Here is a 20,925-nt window from a genome sequence, read left to right as displayed (position 1 = left end):
ACTATGGTTGTAAGCATGAAAAGGGTCTATTAATAGTGTATGTGTACCAGAGGCAACCCTCCATTTGCAGTTTCCAAATGTGAACCAACTAGCTCCACAAGCACATTCTTTTTAAACAATGCAGTTCTGTTCTGCAATGCCAAGAATACACAAGGAGTACTGCATTCCTTCTACTTTTCATGGCTTTTCCAATGCCAAGTCAGTGCTTGCACTTGTTTTCTTTGTCCTCGTCTTTGTGTCTGACAACTTCCAGTCCCGTGCCAAGTGCAAATTGGAAGATGCAATACTATGCCAATACTATAACACCCTCAAACTATGTTAACACATTTCACTATAGCGTTCCGACTTTTGCATCCCTACTGTCCAACCACGCAAATGAATCTGAAAAGCAAATCTAGTATCGTATAAACGCTTCACAGAATGTTGCTGAACTGCACGCAACTGTGTGCTGAATTAATTACATGTACGGTTTAGTGTTTTCGGTTACATTTCTACAATCAGGATATTTTTTCGTCAGGGGAATACATTTTTCTGACATTTTCAGCATTGTGTTTTACAGAGCAGAATTTACAGAAATTCTGGGTAGCAGCCATCTTTTACAGGAGACTGCAGTAACACCGTAATACATAACAACTGAGAACGCTCGACCTGTTCTTATCACATGCTCGCTAGCCATGTCTTTGTAGCCACTTGCCTAGTTATCAAACTGGTAGACCAGCACAGGCTGTGCCGACAACTAGCGACATGGGTGGAGATCAGGGGAGGTATTCTGTAGGAGTCTACTTAGTAGACTGTCCATTTCAGCCGCTGCTGATTGGCTGTGGCCGCTCGTCTCCTCGCTCGTACAGCTGCATCCAATCAGCAGCGGCTGAAATGGACAGTCCACTAGATGGACTCTTAGGGAATACCGCCCTAGGTGCACTTGCAGGTATTTGAGAGCAAATTATTCTGGTCTATACAAGAGTTTTTGTTCCAGGGACACCATCATTACTTATAGCCACGTCAGCATGCCGTGGCCTACTTTGTTTACTCTAATGCAATATGACTGTAGTGGCAAATAATGCAAAGCCGAGCTGAAGTGGTGCCATGACAATGTACACACAAACTGGCACATGCAACATGGCAAACATTCCCAAAATGTTATAAACATTGCTAAGTGATGCGATAACTACAAAACGAAGTTGGGCAAGCTGGTGCAAACTATGTCTATGAAACAGCGCAACTAGAGACAAGGATGGAAAGAAATGGGAACAAGACAACCAATTCACAAGGCAACTACAATCATATGTTTATGTTGCACCAGACGTCTACTAAATGGGAAAGAAAATGCTACAGCCCATATTCATGCCGTCACAAATGCCATGACTAGTGGCAAACATTTGTAGCTACTGCATTCCTCTTTTGAGCACCAAGTTGTAGCAAGCACAAACAAGCTTTTTACTCTTTGCCAATATAATGGGACCGATTTCGCAGAAACATTTGGATGTGCAAAAACAGCATGTTAAGTACTGTGAACTAAATTGGCAAAATCGCAAGCGTAATGTGCTTGATGTAGAAAAGGTAAGACAGTGGACCAGTTTTCTTTCCCAACTGTTTATTAACCTCTGTTTTGAAAGGAGAAAGACATGCCTCTTAACAACCTCACGCTTCCAAGTGGCCGCTACACATAGCAGGCCGCATCAGTTGGGCGCAAACACCACTGCAGTGAAGACAGTAACTGGTGAAAGGCACTGCTGTGCCGTGCTTCCTTCGTTGAATGCTGCCCCCCCCCCCCCCCACAAACAAAATTGATGGGCATCCACTGCATCTAGGCTCCTAATGCTGGGCACGGCAAGACTTGGCCACAGCTCACAAAAACCACTACATCGCAAATGAGCCTCGAAACGTCTATGGCCACGCAACGCTGCAGGCCCTAGCGAAAATGAACACAGACTTGGGATTTCTCCCCATGAAGCAACATTGCAGACTGTTGTGACTCATCTAATTTGCCATCCCTCCCAGCACCCTCCCGGCCTTTTCAAAACAGACACGGCAAAGGTGTTTATAGGTAGTAGTTATTTGAATTACTAGAACTGTACACCAACAGCAGTATTGGTACCATTCCGAACAAGAGCAAGATATTTTACAGGTGGCTTACACTCCTGGTACGAACATCTTCAAAAAGAAAGAACAAACGAAAAGTTAGTCTGACGGCAAACTACATGTGCATACAATAAAAATTCACTACGAAGGCCAATTCATTGCTCCGAAATTATGCAAAACTAGCGCCACATCTAATTACCATATTTAGTCTTTTTTACGTCCCCAGCTTGACACATTGTGGTTAGATGAATAGGGAGCTCATTCTAAACATTTCACCACTGCAGAGTTCTACCATTGTCTCCGCAGAGCAAAGCCGAAGGAGGCGACGTGGCAGAATCCATCGGCACTGAATTGTTCAAAGCAAGATGACCTGGGCAAAGAATGGCTGCAGAAGCAAGGCTTGCCAGAAAGCTCCTTGGAACTCGCTTCACCACCCAACATGCCACTACTTCCGAGTGAGAGGTGCAGTTTTTCAAGCATATGCTATGTAAAACACAAGCCTTGCAGATTGTAAAACACCTGGCAAAAAGTGCACAAGCTTGCAGATGGTTCAATCCAAAGACTACAGCCTTGCTTCGTGTATTCGTCGGTAAGTTGCGCCAATTCGAGGCCGCCTCTCCACGATGACCATGCTGCTTCTAGCACAGATGCACACATACCACAGCCACCATACGCAGAGATGTCACTGTGACCCACAACGACGCAGGCCTATCACACAACACGCACGGCTGCTAAGGTGGTAGGCTAGGTGTGTGGACGATGTGGGAACATGTTGGGCGACATGGTGTATGCAAACAAAGGCATCCTAACGAAGACATAATCTCCTACACGAAAAATGTCCTGGAAACGGCAAACATTAGACGGTCTGTACAGACTGGTTTGCATACTATGAAACAGCTGAAATGACTCATCAAAACGCAATTGTGAAAAATGATTTTGCCCCCACGACTTCTATTACTTTCTTCCCCAACAAAAACCTACAGGCAAACACCATGCCTTGCCATCAAGAGAAACTGCACTGTAAAGAAGAGACAACCAGTGGACATGATAATACAGAGGGAACAAGCAACAAAAAAGCCATGAAGCTTGCGTTACAAACAAACATTGAAAAGCTTTACTAGCCATCTAACTAGCCAGCAAAATGTTGACAGCTCCTGGATTGTCAACAGCAAAGCAACCGTTAGAAATAGCGAAAACGATATCAATAAGCGCAGATGGTCGGAACACACAATCAAGCCCCCTCCATTTTCAAACAGGTCTGATTAACTTGCCCAACTGCGTCAGCTAAAGCACGCGGGCAAATAGTTTGTCGGCAAGAAAAGTTGTCCAGATGAGCTTGTGGGGACCAGTGAGTCAAAAGTGCATCGCATAGCTGGCACCCCAAGTTTGTCATGCACTGGACAGTGGTGCTGCAGGTTCAGAGCAGCTTTTTCTTATGAAGAGTGTTTGCAAAACAACTTGCAAGGCCAAGTTCATCAAGCCCATAATGAATAACACACTCTGCAATATGGGCGTTACGTTCAAGCTCCTACCCTGTTTGCAAGAAGTTTTCAAGAACTTTCCTGCTCTGCAGGCCAAACTTCACTGTTCGCATAAATCAGGCAAAATGAAAAGGGGCAGGCACTGCACGGGGGAGAAAAAAAGAAATGAGATGCAACAGCATGATGACAAAGTAAAAATAAAACGCAAATGTGAGATGAGCTTCTTGCACAAGAAACCACTGTTCAATGAGAGAGGGTATACACATCGAGGAAGAAACCTACAGCTGGACCAAGCCAAGACAATTGAGAGAAAGAAATGAACCAAGGGTGTCCGCGGGCACTGCATGGCCCAGAGGCCGACGCTTGACCGAGCTGGCAGCGGGAAAAGCGCAGAGGCGGTAGCGGCAACAACGTGGAAACAGAGGAGATGTAAGGAAGAGGCGGGCATGTAGCTCTTGTTTTCGGTGGTGGTGGTGGGTAGACGTCTTGTTGTTTGTTGAATTTTCTGTCCTCCCTCCGGTGTTTTTTCCCCCCTCACTGTGGTGTTCATTTCTTCTTGACTGGCCCCCGAGGAGGCGTCACAGGCCGCCCGGAGTTGAGACCACCGTACTGGTACTTCGCCTTCTTTTCGGAGGGCTTCAGGATCTGCACAGCAAAAATAGAAAAGGGTATGAGGAATGAACATTCCAGGTTGAATTCTACACAGAAAGTGAACATTCCTGAAAAAGGTAGGCCACCCACAGTGTAAAAAATTCCACGGTGCTTTCACATCAAAAAGGCTGCCATGAAATTTCTTTGCAGCAATAGCTCTTACAAGACCTTGTGCTGCTGAACATCAATTGACGTACAGCCACTACAGATCCAATTGATATCAACCAATGGGCAAAAAAAAAGAAAGCAATGCTGACCTACATCAAAATTCAATTGCAATCTAGCCATGTACACCCGATAGTTCAAACATCCTGCAAAATAACCATGGGACAGTAAAACCATGCTATAGTGAAACCTGCTCATGGCCACTAGTCTGCCGGACACCTGCCTGCCTACATTGCAAGCAGACACTCTGAAGCAACAACTAAGGCTACGTGTTTATGCTTGTAACCAGCACTGTGCGATGCTAGTCAGCCCACTCACAAAATGCTAATGAGCCAAGTGATTGTGAAGAACATACAGGCGGGAGACAGCTACGGGCCCTTAGACTGCACCTGTGACTGCACGTGGCCGCTACCACCATTGATTTATCAATTAGTGAAAGAGTTTAACACGTTCGGTTTCATTATGATGACTTCTCAAATTTACATTAACTACAAGTTGAAGTCCATCGGTTTAATGTCCCCAAGCAACACAAGGGCGAAGGCCGCACTTATATCGGCGATTGACGAAGAGGTTGTGTTACCACGAGTGGCGTCCAATGTTCACACCAGTGAGCACAACCCTTGCCGCAACAAAATGTTATGTGCATGGTGCCGTTTGCATCTGTTTGTACTGCCACGGAACGTAAAATAAATGAAGGCATATTCCAGTCAAAGCCAACGATAAAAGCGTAAGAAAACAAAATTCACATCACAATGAAATATTTTCGTATCCCCAGTGAATGGCAATAAGAGTCAATGCATTTCATATCTCTTGAGAACAAAATGCAACTGCAAAACAACAAAGACATCTGTTGGAACACAAGATCCCATATCTACAGGTGTTACGTGAATAGAGTAAATGTGATTGAATTCATTTTCTCTTCGCTTAAACTGCATAAAATGCCGTTGCAGCACGCTTCTGAAACGACTGCTATTTTTGTTTACAAATACAGCAAAGTGCCGGAAACATGTCACGGTCACTATCTTTGTTAAGTGCTCGTTTGAAATGGTGCATTCCTTTACTGGCACGTGACAATGGTATTTTTGCATACCTAGCGCAGTGCATAATCTGTGGCACATCTACAGCAAGTCATTTTCATAGTAGATGAAAACAGTGAGGGGGTTCACCAGCCCTGCAACCAACCTGGAAACTGCACATCAGCGTCTCGTCAACAGACATCATGCCGCCCGCGTTGTCGAATTCACCACAGTAGTTCGGCGCCGAGAAAAGGGTCACCAGCTGGCGCTTGGCAAAGAACTCGTACCCATCCTCAACGACCTGCGCAAAACACACAACAATAGAGTTCGCCAGGAGAGACTCGGCGACTAAGAGTGTTCAGTTCGCCAGTGATATCAATCCCCTAAGGCGCAAAATACTTGTGTTTCTTGTTGCTGTATGAAAACAAAATCAAGCACACCTAGACTCTTCCACAATATTAAGCATACTTTTTGTCATTTGAAGACAGCACTTCAAAAAATAATGGGCTCATACAATGTAACAATTACTCATTTCCGACACCTTCCTGTTCAAGGATCCAGGAAAAAGCAAAATAAGTGTAAATAAGAGTCAATACAGTTATTCGATACCAATGCGAATGCAAAATGAAAAATTTTCTAATTTTAATTTAGAACAGAAGTATTCGCAACGCACAACTGATCTCTACAAAACGAATTATTTGCTTTCACAGCTTGCACTTTACACAAGTTTGCACACAGATATTTACACTTTGCTGGGTATCATTCTTTATGTACCACTGCCAAAGTCACTTTCTCTCTGCTCTTGAAGTGGTCTCTCCACTCACCTGGTGAGCTCTGCATATTAAGTCCAGGTCGTGCCTGTTGAGGAACTTGGAGACTACGTCTGCTCCAAAGGTGAACGAGACGCCACGGTCATTCTCACCCCAGCCCTGGACGTCTTTGTCAGGATCTGACCAGAGTAGGTCGCACAGGAGGCCTGCGTTCCAAGCCATGGGGGGGTGTTAGCAAGCAGTCACTGGCCAGCCAATGCAAGCGCACTGCCGTGCGACAAGCAATTTACCTGCACGGCTATAAGGAAGTCGCAGTACAAGAATAGCATACCCTTGTGACGTGCGCACTAGCAATCATAACCACTGAGTACCCACTGAGTTTTAAGACCCCTGTGCAAGGAATTATTGGTTGATTCGTTGCTGCATGCACTTCCACTTATGCGCAACCAAGTACGCCTGTATTTCTACCAGTTTTGTGCTGTTGCTGTATGCCCATGCAAGAACTGCAAACTCATGTGAAGGTTCCAGAGCACACGGCACGTCATCATCCAAGTTAGTCGCTGTTTGACGGTGGGAGAGCTTGCTCAATTATTTCGTCTTTGTTCAGTTCGCCACACGACAATACTGTGCTGTTGACGTCTCAAAAGTCTTTAAATGTAATGGCAGCCGAAATTGGCACACCACAGCCTAGCAGGTAATCAATGATGTCCGCGTTCGAGCTCGTTGCGGTAGGCGGCACTTGAGGCTCTTCAGTTGCGTAGTCGAGCTCATTCTGACTGCGAGGGCACACGCGTTGGTGCCATTTGACGTGGCCTGTCTACAAGTTCACAAGAAAAGACTTCTTGGAGCCAGCACAGCGCTGTCTGGAATGCAAACTAAACAAACGTGCACAGAATGGCCATATGCTGTCCGGAAGGCAAACTCATCAAACAGAACGGTGAGCGCAGGCAATGCGTGGGATTGCCGGAATAGCCGGAAGACGATGTGATGGTTGCAATGTTGATGCGACCTATAATTCAGGCAAAGTCTTCAAGATCAGTATTTGCAGTTGAATCTCTGAGGCGTAGGGCTCCCATCAAGGCAAGGCCTCAGAGATTACCATTTAACATGTAAACTGAAGCCATATTTGATGTCTTATCAAGGTTGCCAGAGGAGATAATGGTGGCAGAGTCAGCGTACGCTACAGCCATGGATGAAGTCTGGATAATTGAATGTAGACTGGCGGCTGTTCGAAATATCAGTCTTTACACAATAACCTTTTAAAGGTTTTTGCCGTACAGGTACGGTTTCGACCCTCCGTTTGAAATTTCACGCCATAATGATGCGTGCTCACTGGGATGTGCTGCCACCTCTTAGAACTTACAAGCATTTGAAATTTGTGCTACCTTCTTGCGGAGATAAACAGAACTGATTTCTAGCTTCAGCGCGTCGCGCAGACTGCAGCAACCCCCCTTTAGCGGTTTCACCACGTGATCGCAACGGAGGCCTGCGAAATGTGATCTTTCTCTTTGTCGGCACTCTCTTGAAGGGGTTGTGGAAGTTGATTTCTATCTTGATTGGCGCTGCTCTTAGCTTGTTGATCATCGCCGCTCATGAGGTATTCTCGCTCTCAGCGGCAACGCACTTTCGCAGTTTCGGTTCCACTGCGTGATCGCAACGGAGGCATGAGAAACGTGATTTTTCTCTTTGTCGGCACTCTCTTGCAGGAGTGGCAGAAATTGATTTCTATATTGATTGGCGCTGCTCTTAGCTTGTTTATCACCGCCGCTCACAAGGTATTCTTGCTCTCTGCGGCAACACGCTTTTGCAAGAGGGTGCCTCAGACCTCTGCGCAAGACAGCCACACGCAGAGAATATGTCATGTGTCTACCAACACAACTTTTCACTCCAAGAGGAGAACAGATGTGTTTTAGGTGTGCAGATTGCGATTAGGCACTGTGCGTAGACCCGTGTTTCAAGGAGTACCACACTATGAAATACTATTGAACATTTTGCAGTTCTGAGTGATGTCGACACCAAAATACGGTTCCTAATTTTTCTTTTTTTACTATTTATTCCCTACTTTATACGTTCTGTAGATTTAGATCCACAACAAAGTAATTTGACCCCACGGGAAGGTTTTTTTTCAAAATTCGACCCTCATAGGGTTAAGTCTATGTGGTGCCACGAAGCTGTCCGAATTACTGAGCATGCCCGGATTATCGGTGTCAGATTTATCGGTCGGCGACTGTATTTTGTTGAAAGCGTCGCCTTGCCGATTTCTTTCGTTGTCAGCCTCGCTCGTAAACTAAAATGTATTAATTTGGGCCACAAACAATGTCTCGACAAGCACCAAATCACGCCTGCGCTCGAGGTGCAGACAAATGTTTTCAATAAATTTCTCGGCACACAAGAGTGCCCACGTGACAAGGGTATCGAGTGAAATTTAATGGCATGCACACAACCGACAGCCTTCCCAACAGAGGTTTGGGAAGCGGTCAACCCCAGCTTGAGCTGCCAAACATGCCTGCCAATGCTGCAGTCACGGAGATGTTCCACGACTGTGTGCACACTTGCTTCCTAGGATTCTAGAACCTTACAGTCGCCGCTGCTTTCTCATGCACGTGTTGCCCGACCGGTCAAATGCCGGTCACGTGTTGCCTGACCGGTGTGACACGACTGCTTTTGTTATGCAGCACCCAGACCACCACTCAAGCAAGAAGGAGGCTCGAAGCAGATCCATTTTGCAAGAGACCACTGCAAATAGTACACAGCTGGACGTGGGAAAGCGACATAACAGCAGTAAGAGCTGGAAAAAGGATTTCAGATCCGATGTGTTATGTCTGAAACAAAATTAGAGCCGCACGGCTCTAATGAAGTATGTTTTGCATAGTGTTACATTTCATGAACACCTTAAACGTCTTTTTTTTTCACCATTTTCTTTTTATTGCAGATTTAAAATCTTCATAGAGACTTATTTCAAAAAATATTTAGCGAAATTTTTTTAGTGGCCATAAAGTGAAAAAAATATTTTCTGTAGGCAAACACGCATTGCTTATTCGTGAATACAGATGGGCTTGCATAGATACTTGTAAGAATAAAAAAACACATACAGTGGAATAGATATATTCCAATTCGGCACTTGGGCAGTAGTACACGTCAAAGAAATCACCGCTCGACTGAGGGGCAGTCAGTTTTCAAGCTCAAGAAACACAGGCATGGAAGTACTGTTCATATATGGTGGAATTGTTTGTCATACCAGTGCCCCCGCCTGTGAACAGATGAAATCGCACCCTTGTAAGCACTAAAACAAGCGAGCATCAGGCCGTCTGAGAGATTAAAAACCATACAGATATTAGTTTTTGCAAGTGCGAAAAATGGAAACAGTCCACAATACGAAACCAAAACTCACCACAGTACGCCCACACATGTGCAAATCTGCAAGCAGTCGCCAACACACCGGCATAAACAAGCTGTGGACTTAAAACCAAAGAACTACAAGCAGGGAGGAAAAAAAAAAGATCCGTGCATCCCCGCAACACTTGGTGGCAGCACTTGCTGGGCAAGAGATGAAAAGGTGGCATGTTTATCAAACATACAGATGGAGCCGCAAATTACGGCATCAACCATTTGGGACTTGCTTGCAGCACCATATATTTCAGTCTTTTACCCTCAAAGGGTCAAACGTGTGGCAGAAACAATCTATAGAACACTTCCACTAAGCTGAAGTCTGGTCAGGAGCACACTGATCTAGCACTGAGGTTTGCAAGCTGCACTGCTTGCTTTGAGACATGCTGCCACATAGTGCACCTAGCCTATCCACTTTTTATTGTATACATGCCTGTGAACGTGCTACGAAACTGGCTCTCATTACTGCCATAAATCCTCAGCTAAAGCTTTCCATTAGTGACACCAACTCTAGATTCTGCATAGTACACAAGCAAACAAAAAGAAATGGGTAGGCCCACAGAGTGAGACAATGACACGTACCCGTGTCCGGAACATCTGTTGGTCGCATGATGCGCCTGATCTGTTCCATGGACTGGAGGTCAGGGGAGAGCCCTGCAGTGAGGACAACATGCAGTTTCTTAGCACATATGCAAGATATAGTCGAACCTCGACATATCGAACAGCGCGGTGATTGTGAAATAGTTCGATATAGCAAGAATTATATATATAAAATCTCATAAAAAACGCATCATAAACTTCTACAAGTCGATCAATGAACCAAGGGCACAATCGGGAATCGTTGTTCGGAGCGCGGGTTCGGTTGCGTTGCGCGGATTTGGCATAGGCCGCACCTACTTTGTCCGCGGGGAGCACACTTTTGGTTGCGCCGCATGCCATTATCCTAGGCCGCGCCGACTTTGTCAGCCTCGCGAAGTCGGCGCGGCCCAGGAAGATCGCGTGCAGCAGAAAGGAACGCTCACTCCAAACAACAATTCCCAATCGTGCCCCAACGTGGCGCAGTAAACACTCACTTGAAGCTTCACACAAGTTATTTATTTGGCTGAAAGTACTGCAGCAGTGTAACCTGCTATTTATTGACAGCCCTGTGCTTAAACACGGAGTCCTCAACATAGTTAAGTTGGGAGCTGGGCCTCAGTTAAGTCAGGAGCTGGGCAACATCAGCGCTTGCGAGATCAACCTCGGCAGAGTCTTCATTTAGCCGCTACTTTTGCTGCAATCTCCATGCCCGTCAATCGAAGCGTTTTGAAACACTGTCAATAACAAAGTTTTAAGTGGCATCTGCCAAGGCATCTGTGAGTGAGCCCAGTGAGCGTGTGCTGTTGCGCGTCTTTGTAGATGCAAACCGCCAGTCCTCGCAAGGCGCGGCAGGTGCTGAGCGCGGCACCAAGAAGGACTCAGAGCGACAAATGCAATGCGTCGTTGACGTTGTCAAACTAGCCAAGCCGCCGCTTGCGTATGCCCCGACGTTCAAATGGCCCCTTGAGCGTGATCGATGTGTGCAGCTACAGGGCGCAGCAGTCGGGAACGCCCACCCCCTGTCAACAGAGCGCACATGGTCTGGAGTGGCGGAGTTCGATATATCCATTTTACATCTGACGCCGTTCGAAATAATTAAAAATGCATCCGATTTTCCAGGTGATAAAGAAAGTGTTCGATATATCCATGTTTGATATATCCATGTTTGACTGTATTGTGTGTAAACTATTAAGTGTTTAATATAGAGACAAGAACGAGAATACATAAGGATGAACGCATAATGTAATGCAACACCAACTAGCCCATCAGTTACACTATTACGCTGTTCCTGTCAAGAAAGAAAGTTGCTATGGCAATGCCATTGCTTGAGCCTGTGCCATTACGACTGAACAATGCACTAAAAAAGAAACACACACAGACACACACCACTCCACAACCCCAGATTGGAGCATCCTTAGACACCAGGCATGACTGATTCTTCGAAGGCTGACCACATATCCCAGGTGGTCGTACTTGCCATTAAACCTTAGTACACAAGACTAAAAGGGTAGCTTGGTGTGAAAGTACTTTTCTGAACAGTTCCTAAAGCTGCACGGCTATGACTGGCATGCCTGCATAACCTAGTTGCACAGCAGCATCAACCGTGGTTCGCTCAATGTTGAAACACCCAGCACAGTTAGCTTAACACAGTACATCTAATCATAGCAATTCTGTTACTTGTGGCAAGCACACATGTAGATGTGGTTAGATTGTCTTTGTAAACGAATGCAACTACGGTAGGCCGTAAAGGGTATGCAGCATTCAGCACACCAGCAGTGCAACTGACTCACCACCATGGCAGCAGAAGATTTTCTCGTCGATGATGGCAGCAATGGGCAAGCAGTTGAAGCAGTCTGTGAACGTCTTCCAGAGCTTGATGTTGTAGCGTCGTTTGCACTCGTCGTAGAAACCATAGATGCGGTTGATGGACGCGCACTCGTGGTTGCCCCGCAGTAGAAAGAAGTTCTCGGGGTACTTGATCTTGTAGGCAAGCAGCAGGCAGATTGTCTCCAGCGACTGCTTGCCTCGGTCGACGTAGTCGCCCAGGAAAAGGTAGTTGGCCTCGGGAGGAAAGCCGCCGTACTCGAAGAGCCGCAGCAGATCCGTGTACTGGCCATGGATGTCGCCTGGACGCATACACCGGACATAGAAATTATTAACGCCATGCAAGCTTTAGAAGCACAATAATGAGAAACACTAAACAACTGCAGGTTAGTACATCGCCATATAGAAACACTGCATTTAAGATAAAGAGGGCTTGCTCCTTAGCCGAGCAACTTTCATGCTGAAAGCCCAGTGGCTCACGATATCAACTAGGCACCACGATATTTCACAATATTTTCTTGTATTTGGCTTCCTGTGCAACAAGAGAGAGAGAGAAAGAAAAGGAGAAGACAGGGAGGTTAGCCAGTGTAAGTGCCGGCTGGCTACCCTGCACTGGGAAATGGGCTGAAGGGAATAGCAGGTGATAGACTGAACAAATAAAAGAAATAAAGCGAGAAAAAACCACACTAACACGATGCTACATGTTACAACTTTCAAAGTCTGTTGCCCAATTCACAAGCCTTCAAGAACTTGAAGAGAGCACCTAAGGCCTTGAATGTTGAAACCCATCTGGACCAGTGTCCTAGAACTTTTTCGTCTGTCAAGGGACAATCATACCGTTCAACGACGGCTGCCAGGCTGAGATTGTGTCCATTTCTGATGCAATACTTATTAATGTGCCTAGCACTCTTCGGGTACTTGATGCACTTCACAGGTTCTGAGTGACTGCCTATCAGTCTGTGTTTCCATTTTCCCACCAACTTGGGTCACTGGGATTGGATAGTCGAAATCTGACGGGTAGTGCATCAGGCTGCTGTGCCGATGGCACACTGTTCACACCCACTGTCAGACAACCTTGGGTCAACGAGTATATGTTGCTCTTCAATGAACCCGATGACAACTTGGGTCACTGGTATATGCTACAAGGTATGTGCCGCTCTTCAATGAATCTCTTGACGCCAAATTCGATAACAGGGCATGTGCCACTGCATATGTGTTGCACTTCAACGAGAAGAAATGTCTTAAATTTCATCAGGTGCATGGTGGAATGAAACCCCTGCCACATGCAAGCTTTGTGCCGCCGCCACTAGATGGTGCAGCGTGTGCAGGGGAAGTGTGGGAGAGGACCCTGGATGCACGCAAGTTTCAGCGTTGGCAATACGATGTGTTGCTACACAGCTTTAGTGCTAACTGCATCAACATTGACGTGCATTGTGAGATGTGCTCTGCCATAAAACGTCGAGTGACGCTTGTTTCTTGTGCAGCACCTCCCAAGACGACCGGGGAGGAAATTCAAGATGAATCAGAAAAAGAAATATGGAAAGAAATATATAAAAAACTATAGTACAAAATTCGAGAGCTTCATTATAGATGATATCAGAGCATACGTTTAACTACAAAATGAGTTACTGAAGTGTCTGGAATAATCAGAAATCACTGAGACAACCACGGACGAAGTTCGAAATAAATCAGAATAGAAAAAAAAAAAAAGTACAGTACAAAATTTGTGGGTTTCATTATAGATATATCGTAGCATAAGTTTAGTTACAAGTTGAGTCACTGAAATGTCTGGAATAAGAATAAGACTTCACTTATTGCCACACACAAAAAAAGCACAGAATCAGAGACCCACCATATGAGCACAAGTGGCGAAATTCCTGGAAACCCGGATGTAGAAAGCTTCACACACAAGCTGGCATGATATTTAACCGGCTAATTAATGGAAAACAATTGCCTTCAAGTTCAGTTTGTGTGTTGTGTTTGCCTATAGTTAGCCTAAAGAATATGAATACCGAGGTGCAAGCGCCACTAAGACACCTAAGTCAAAGGTTAGGATCACCTACCATTTTTTTTTTTAATTTGATAAACGATTTACAAGCCTCGGCGATAAGTTGCCAAAACTAGGTTACTGCCTTAAGCTGAGCTAGCGGGAGAATTAGAAAGGAGCGTCACCACCAAGATTTTGTTTAAGAGTTTTTTCTGGTACCTAATATCCCCTCCGCATATGTGTAATCTATCAACCTAGGTCAGCTTATGCTTATTTGCTTTCTTTGGGTGTTTGACATAAAGGAATGGCGAGCCTTCGTTGTCATTATCAACTCAACTTGGCCCTGACTATACTGTGAATCACCACAACTACAACTTGTAGACATGGAAAACAACAAAAAATTATTCGGGCCTTCCTGATGTGCACCCAAGCACATACGTGTTTACGAGTCTAGTTTCGCTGCGCTCATTCTTTGCAGCATGAAACCAGTCTCCACTGCACAGTTCACAAACCATTCACTGGTTCCTCCTTAAAGCAACAACATAAAGGAGGGCACAGAAGCAGCAGACTCACCGCAAATTTTGAGCGGTGCCTCGAGCTCAAGCAGGATCGGCTGGCTGAGGAAGATCTCGCGAGACTTTAGGCAGAGGCCACGAACCTCCGCCTCCGTCAGCTGCACCGTCTTTCCTGGGCGGCATCCCCGGACTGCAGGGAAGGCAAGCCATCAGCCTCCGTTTCACCCATCCACTGGCGCGGGCCGATTTCAGTGGGCCATGCCCCTCCACAAACACTGCCGAGTTGCATTATGCCAAGTGTTCCAGAACACTCGGGAGGCTAGCACCTTCAAGCAAAGGCAGAAAACACTGCGACATGTGACACCTTGCCACACCACGTCACTTCCTGCGGAAGGCATTGCAGGCATGCTGGCCTTAGCTATGTTACATGGTGCAAATGCCCGAGATTGGAACGCCTTTTTTGTTGCTCGTTTTTTTTCCTCCTCTCACTTTTTGTCGCCTTTACAGCCCTTACATCCCCCACCCCAGTGCAGGGTAGCAAACCAGAAACTCTCCTCTGGCTAACCTCCCTGCCTTTCCTCTCGCTCTCTCTCTCATGCTGCACATGCCTCCTAGTTCATGAATTCGAGCATTCTTAGATCGCTTAAGTTTACTCTGTCAAAGTAGTCAAAGCGCACAGTTGCCAGGGCAAATTCATAGTTGTAGTGTGCTTGCCCAGATGATGCTTCCAAACTTGCAGACTCGCATATTCATTGTTGGCAGCCAAGACGGGCTAGCTCCTAAAATTCTGCCCATATTTTGCACCAACACATTACCACCAACTGCCTGAATTTTGCAAAGATCCAATTTCTGCAATTTTTTACAAACAGTCTACATTCAAAGAAATTTCTCCCTAAATAGATTTACAATTATGTCATAACACACATTATCTTCCAATTCGCAAAATTACCCATGATTTACCCTAAAACTTCAGATTGACAGAAGACAATATTGAGGTTACAAATGAAGTTATTCGAATTGAATTATAGGGTTTTACGCGCTGAAACCACGATTTGATTATGAGGCACGCCGTGGTAGGGAACACCAGATTAATTTTGGCCACCACCAAATCTATAATGTGCCCCCAATGTACGAGACACTGGCATTTTTGAATTTTGCCACCATCCAAATTCAGCCTTCACGGCAGGATTCGGTCCCACGATCTCGTGCTCAGCCGCGCAACACCATAGCCGCTAAGCCACCGCGGCAGGCAAATGAAGCAATTAATGCCCTCAGAATGTGAAACAGGTTTCTGCAGTAAATAGTCACTAATCAAAGCCTATGTCTTCTATTCAATTAGATTTCATAACCTGTCAATTTTAGAGGTTTCTATTGCACTCCAGGAATCAACAAACCCCCCTGCACTTTGCTCGCTAATGTTTGAACATGTGCAAGATGTAAACAAAAACAAAATTAATTTCTGAGGTTTTATGTGCCATAACCATGATTTGATTATGAGGCCCGCTGCAGTGAGGGGCTCGATGTTAATGTTGACCACTTGGGGTTTTTTAACATGCAGACAATGCACAATACATGGGCATTTTTGTATTCCACCTTCATCAAAATGCAGCCGGGATTCAATCCCACAAACTCAGCTTGGAAGCACAATGCCACAGCCACTATGGCAGGTATGTGAACAAGCCAATCTTTGACACCTTGATAATGCACAATGGTGATACTACAGCAAGTCCTTCTTTCAAAGGCCTTTCCAACTAACTACACCGACTAATAAAAAAAAAAGGAAAAAAGGGAAAAGAAGGACGCATGGCACTTTCCAAGGCATGAAGCTTTTAGCTGTGCATGTCCACCCAAAGACATTTTGAACACCTTTAGCATTATCGAATCATATATTCATTATAAAAGCAATAGAAAACTGCCACTACTATATTTTTCATAGAAGAATGGCATAAAGGGCACGAAATGAATACTGCCAGTTATCTCCGTTACAGAAACCATGTGCCTCAATTTACCAACCTAAGCATAATATAATCAGATATGAGCACTATAATGTCTATGCAAGAAATAGACTAGAGAAGAAATGCAACTCATTTAATAAAAAGTTACTAATAGAGGCAGATCTGGAAAGAATAGGCATAGATATGAAAGCTATAGAGGTAGGCTGGTAAGAGCAGATAGCACAATGTAGGACTACCAAGGAACATTTACACAATAATCGCAGCCTCTTCCAACACTCAAGCCACACAATATTTCAAGGTGATGTGTTCTTAGAATTGCCTTTTTTTTTCACTACGGAAGCATGTCACAATGAAGGCCAGTATGAGCTGCATTTGACGAAAATGTTAAGCAAGCGCTAGCTACATGCGCTTCGTTTGTCTAGCATCCTGAATGTTCAAATTTATGAATACAAGATCAATAAAACTGGCTCGTCAATGCGCCAACAAAAGAAACATGTTTTACAATGGCAACTACAATGCAAGCGCCAACAAAAGAAACATGTTTGACAATGGCAACTACAATGCAAGAAAGCTAGGGTCAGAATGAATCTCTTCAGTCAGTAGGAAGAGCTGGAACTGTCATTTAACAGTAAATACAGATTTAAAAGGTCGCTGACAGGGTCTGAAAACACCCTACAGATGTATACACAATTTAGGTCTGCTATGCCATTGAGGCTAGATGCAATGACTGTATCCACCGCAGCTATAAGTTCATGCTCCCGTCTGCACAATTCCTTTCAGTACAGTGAAAGCTACCGATCCTGTCGGCTAATCACGAACCGGCTGCATGTCTCATGAGATGGAAGACAACTAGCCACCAATCCATCTATAATCCTTCCGTTCGACCAGCATCTGAGCGCACAGGGTGATTAGCGACGAACAATAGGCAGAACTACTTTTGGTTCTCATCAGTGGTGTTGCAATGTGGGTGCACACAGGGCACGTGCACCCCCCGCCCCACTATATGTTAGAATGCGGCCTTCCCAAGCCCCCTCCTCCGAAATAAATTTCTAGCTACGCCACTGGTTCACATCCTTGACCGATTGACGGGAGCTGCAACTGCGCTGCACATAATTGCGGTGAACAGAGCATAATACGAGTGTCAAACGGCACATTTTTTATCAGGATCAAGCCCGATCCAGATCGACTTTCTCAGTCGTGATTAGCTCCCTTGCGTAGTAAGCTGCACGAGGGAGCCAATCGCAGTCATGAATTTCGATCCGGATTGGGCTTGATCCGGATCAAAAGTGGTAATGTGACGCCGGTATAACCCTCCACCCGCCATGATGCTTTCCGATTTGAAATGGCGCGCAGCTGTCTCATGCTGCAGAAATATGCACAACATTACACGGGACAGACATACGTCTGCATTTATAAAGCAACAGATAATGAGGTAAACAGAAAAAGCAATTTATAAAGCAACAGATAATGAGGTAAACAGAAAAAGCAAACTATGACACCATATCCTTCAGCTTTTCTGAATGTTAAGCTCCCATTCAATCTCCGCTTTTCTACAACACTTGAAATCTCCACAGCACTGGTGTTGTTCAAACTTTACCAGAACATGTCCCCTTCAATTACGAACACGCAAAACGCCAATGCTAAGCCTCAAAACTCCATGTTATTGCATGATACCCCACTGTTCGAGCTACTGAACAGGGAAAAATAAACAAAGAGCTTTGTAAGAATAAAAAAGGAGGGTTCAAAGGAGTGAACCCTTTCCGGTTTTCATGCAGCGCGGACTCCTAAAACGAAGAAAAAAAAAGCAGCTTGCATGTAATGAAAACAACCAGAAACAAGACAGAGGGTGTGAAGAAGGAAGCAAACATGGAACCAGCGTCTCTTCGGCAGGGCTCCAGAAGGCAACGCGACGGCGCTAGGCCCCGACGCAACCCCCCTGCACCCCAATTAGGCGGAACAAATAACTCCTGGAACAAAGCTCGCTCACGTGCGCCGTGTACGACAGCGGCAAATCACTTGAGGGCACACGGCCGGTCTTTCTTTTTTATTTATTCTTACACCGTGTCTCTAGACGGAGGAGGAAGATACAAAGGTGACGCGTAACCAAAACGCAACACTCCTTGCCTAAAGCAGCATCACGGGACGAGATGTGAAGCAAGAGTGTGTTCAGGAGGCGGGGAGGGCGCAGAGCTTCAAAAACGGGCCCTAGTACAAGCAGGCGAGAATAGACGGCGCAGCACGCGTTCTGCCTCGCCAATTAGAAACAATAGCTGTGCAACGCAAGGGACGATTCATCAAATGGACCCGTGCATGCGACAATCGCGGCTCAACCTGTCCGAGCCCTCCCTATCTCCGACCGACAGCCTGCCAGAGCACATTTTGTTGTTGTCCGTGTATTTCTTTTTGCGCAGTATACCATTTTTTTTTTTCTTGTGTGTTTCTGTGCTACCGATAGCTTCACGGGTCTCTAAGTACATCTCGGCAACACTGTCGAAGCGCAAAACATTACCCCGAAAGGGCTGTTTGCAACGTGGTAAGGCATTTGCATTGGAGTGGCGATATTCATCCGCGTATTCACAGCGCAGCGATATGTTGTGATTAGCGAACTCCCACAGCAATGAGCAGCATTTCCCGTTCGCTTGATCACTGTTGCATCAGCCGAGTCGAATATTCAATGCTTAATTACGCGACGCGTTCATGACGCAGCGCTAATCTCAAAGCTTTTGTTTGTTTATTTGATACTCAAAGTCGAGATACCCAGAAAGGGCCAAAAAGAAAAGGTGAGTCTCTGTACCAGACGATTTACGGTAACTGAGCCACGCACACCCCTGCGGATCCTTAGCGCACCTACGGTCAGTCTCAAACTAAAAACGCAAGAGACGGTGCTCCTCGGTCGATTTCCGCGTTTCGCAACTCCAGAGACGGAAATGGTTAGTCGCAGAGGAAGCGTGGCCTCATGTTTATAAAAAAGGGGGAGGAAGGAGCGGGAGGGGTAATCCCTTGAGACACACGAAACCCGACGGTCGCTTTTGCGCAAGAACAAAAAACGAGAATAAACGGCAGAGATCATGACCGCCTCTCCACTTCCCCTCGCGGCCTCCACCTATCCTAAAGGCACGCCGGCGGTCTCATAAAAGCGAGCCGTGTGTAGTATATGCCGAGGTGGGGCACCTTCACAGCCGCCAGCTGAAACCGCCGGACACGAGATCGTGCCTTGCCGCCGTCACGCAGGTGACGAAATGCCCACGAGATTCAAGGTTAAAATACACGAGGAGAGGTACCGTCTCCGAGCGAAACTCCGCGGCCACCTCGCCCATACATCGCCGCACGCAAAGCTCGCACGGCGGTAGAGAAAAAGAAACTGGGGACTGTTTATCTCGCCCTATCTACCCGTTTCTTTATTTGCCAACTTGGCGGCGCGAGGTGGAACCCATTCGCTGATGCGGGTTAGACGCTCGTTCCAGAAAAGCACGCCGTGTTCTCAAGGCGGCGCGTCTCAGCTAAGCCTACCCACGACACCGACCTGGCCAAATGCTCGGCGCTTAAAAGCGGACGCCGAAAGGTCGCACCGAGAAAACAACTCCCGCAGCAAGTTGCCGCGCACCGAGAGGACTCGACCCCGCGACGCGTCACATAAAAGCGACGCAACCCGACCAGTGGTGCTTTTGCGCCTTCTCGGGTGCAGAGCAAGGTGCGGCGAGCGCTGCGGAAATAGGCGCAGGTTCACGGATGGCAAGCGGCAAGCCCCTGCTGATGATGCATCCGACTGAAGTCGTGGTTAGAGTTTGGGTGCGCAATAACCGTATTTCCGCTCGCAACGCATAGCGCACACCAAACCTCTTCGCGGACGCAATCAGGGAGGCATAAATCACGCGAAACAACGCCCCAGCTTATCGCGGCAGAGACCGCACATCCCGCGCACAAGCCCCGGGCATCGGCCATTTCTTTCGTACCGTTTCCCCCCTTCCCAACAAGCGCTAAGTAGGGTGCTCGACTTTTAACAGGCGCACGAGCGTTTTGGCGGGTGTGACCGCGCTCACGTCAACTGTCGACATGAAAAGAGAGCCCGAATTTTTCGCTCTGCGTTTCGCGAGGCGCGTCGCGCGGGTTAAAATGCGAGAAAAAAAAACCCCAACCAAGCGGCCGCTCAACCCCGCCGCTGCGAATGACAATGACAGTATGCACGGCAAAACCTGTGCCTACCGGCGTCCAAAACAGAGCCGAGTTTCGCGAGAAAGACGGCTCGATAGCGCTCGCCGGTAACTCGGAACAAACGTTCACTCCCCTAAGTAATTAAACGAGTGCAAATCAAAGATTTTCTCACCTTCTAAGAGCCTGGAAATTATGCTGTCTACGTTCAGGTCTCCCTCCGCCATTTTCACCCGCTGATGACATCAAACGCGCCCCAACAGCCCCTGACGGCGCATGCGTTGCAGTTCGGGGCGACCGTCGCGCCGCGGCGCGTGGCGCGGCGAGCACTCGCAACACGCCCTGTGTTTATTTTTATTTTTTC

At 46.4% G+C, this 20,925-nt stretch overlaps 1 protein-coding gene across 1 annotated transcript; it reads right to left on the bottom strand.

Moving 5' to 3' along the window:
• Nucleotides 1-1,577: 1,577 nt before the first annotated feature.
• LOC142588344 (serine/threonine-protein phosphatase PP1-beta catalytic subunit) lies at nt 1,578-20,891 on the bottom strand. The gene is made up of 7 exons (XM_075699969.1): nt 20,737-20,891; nt 14,516-14,647; nt 11,922-12,257; nt 10,135-10,206; nt 6,220-6,371; nt 5,562-5,696; nt 1,578-4,208 (listed from the first exon to the last, which is right to left on the bottom strand). Exons 1-7 carry the CDS (start codon nt 20,786-20,788, stop codon nt 4,110-4,112), a joined length of 978 nt encoding a protein of 325 aa, XP_075556084.1. The 5' UTR covers nt 20,789-20,891; the 3' UTR covers nt 1,578-4,109.
• Nucleotides 20,892-20,925: the final 34 nt, after the last annotated feature.

This window comes from Dermacentor variabilis, chromosome 7 (assembly GCF_050947875.1).
Source record: "Dermacentor variabilis isolate Ectoservices chromosome 7, ASM5094787v1, whole genome shotgun sequence".
Lineage (NCBI taxonomy): Eukaryota > Metazoa > Arthropoda > Arachnida > Ixodida > Ixodidae > Dermacentor > Dermacentor variabilis.
Note: the sequence above shows the minus strand (reverse complement) of the source record. Positions and strands in the feature narration are given on the sequence as shown.

What these genes read in the sequence shown, in the direction of transcription:
- LOC142588344 (XM_075699969.1), bottom strand. Translation starts at nt 20,788, where the DNA reads ATGGCGGAGGGAGACCTGAACGTAGACAGCATAATTTCCAGGCTCTTA. An exon ending in AACAGATGTTCCGGACACGG is followed by an intron (nt 6,372 to 10,134) that starts GTACGTGTCATT and finishes CTTGGAACGCAG; the next exon opens with GCCTCCTGTGCGACCTACTC. An exon ending in CGCTGATGTGCAGTTTCCAG is followed by an intron (nt 4,209 to 5,561) that starts GTTGGTTGCAGG and finishes TTTGCTGTGCAG; the next exon opens with ATCCTGAAGCCCTCCGAAAA.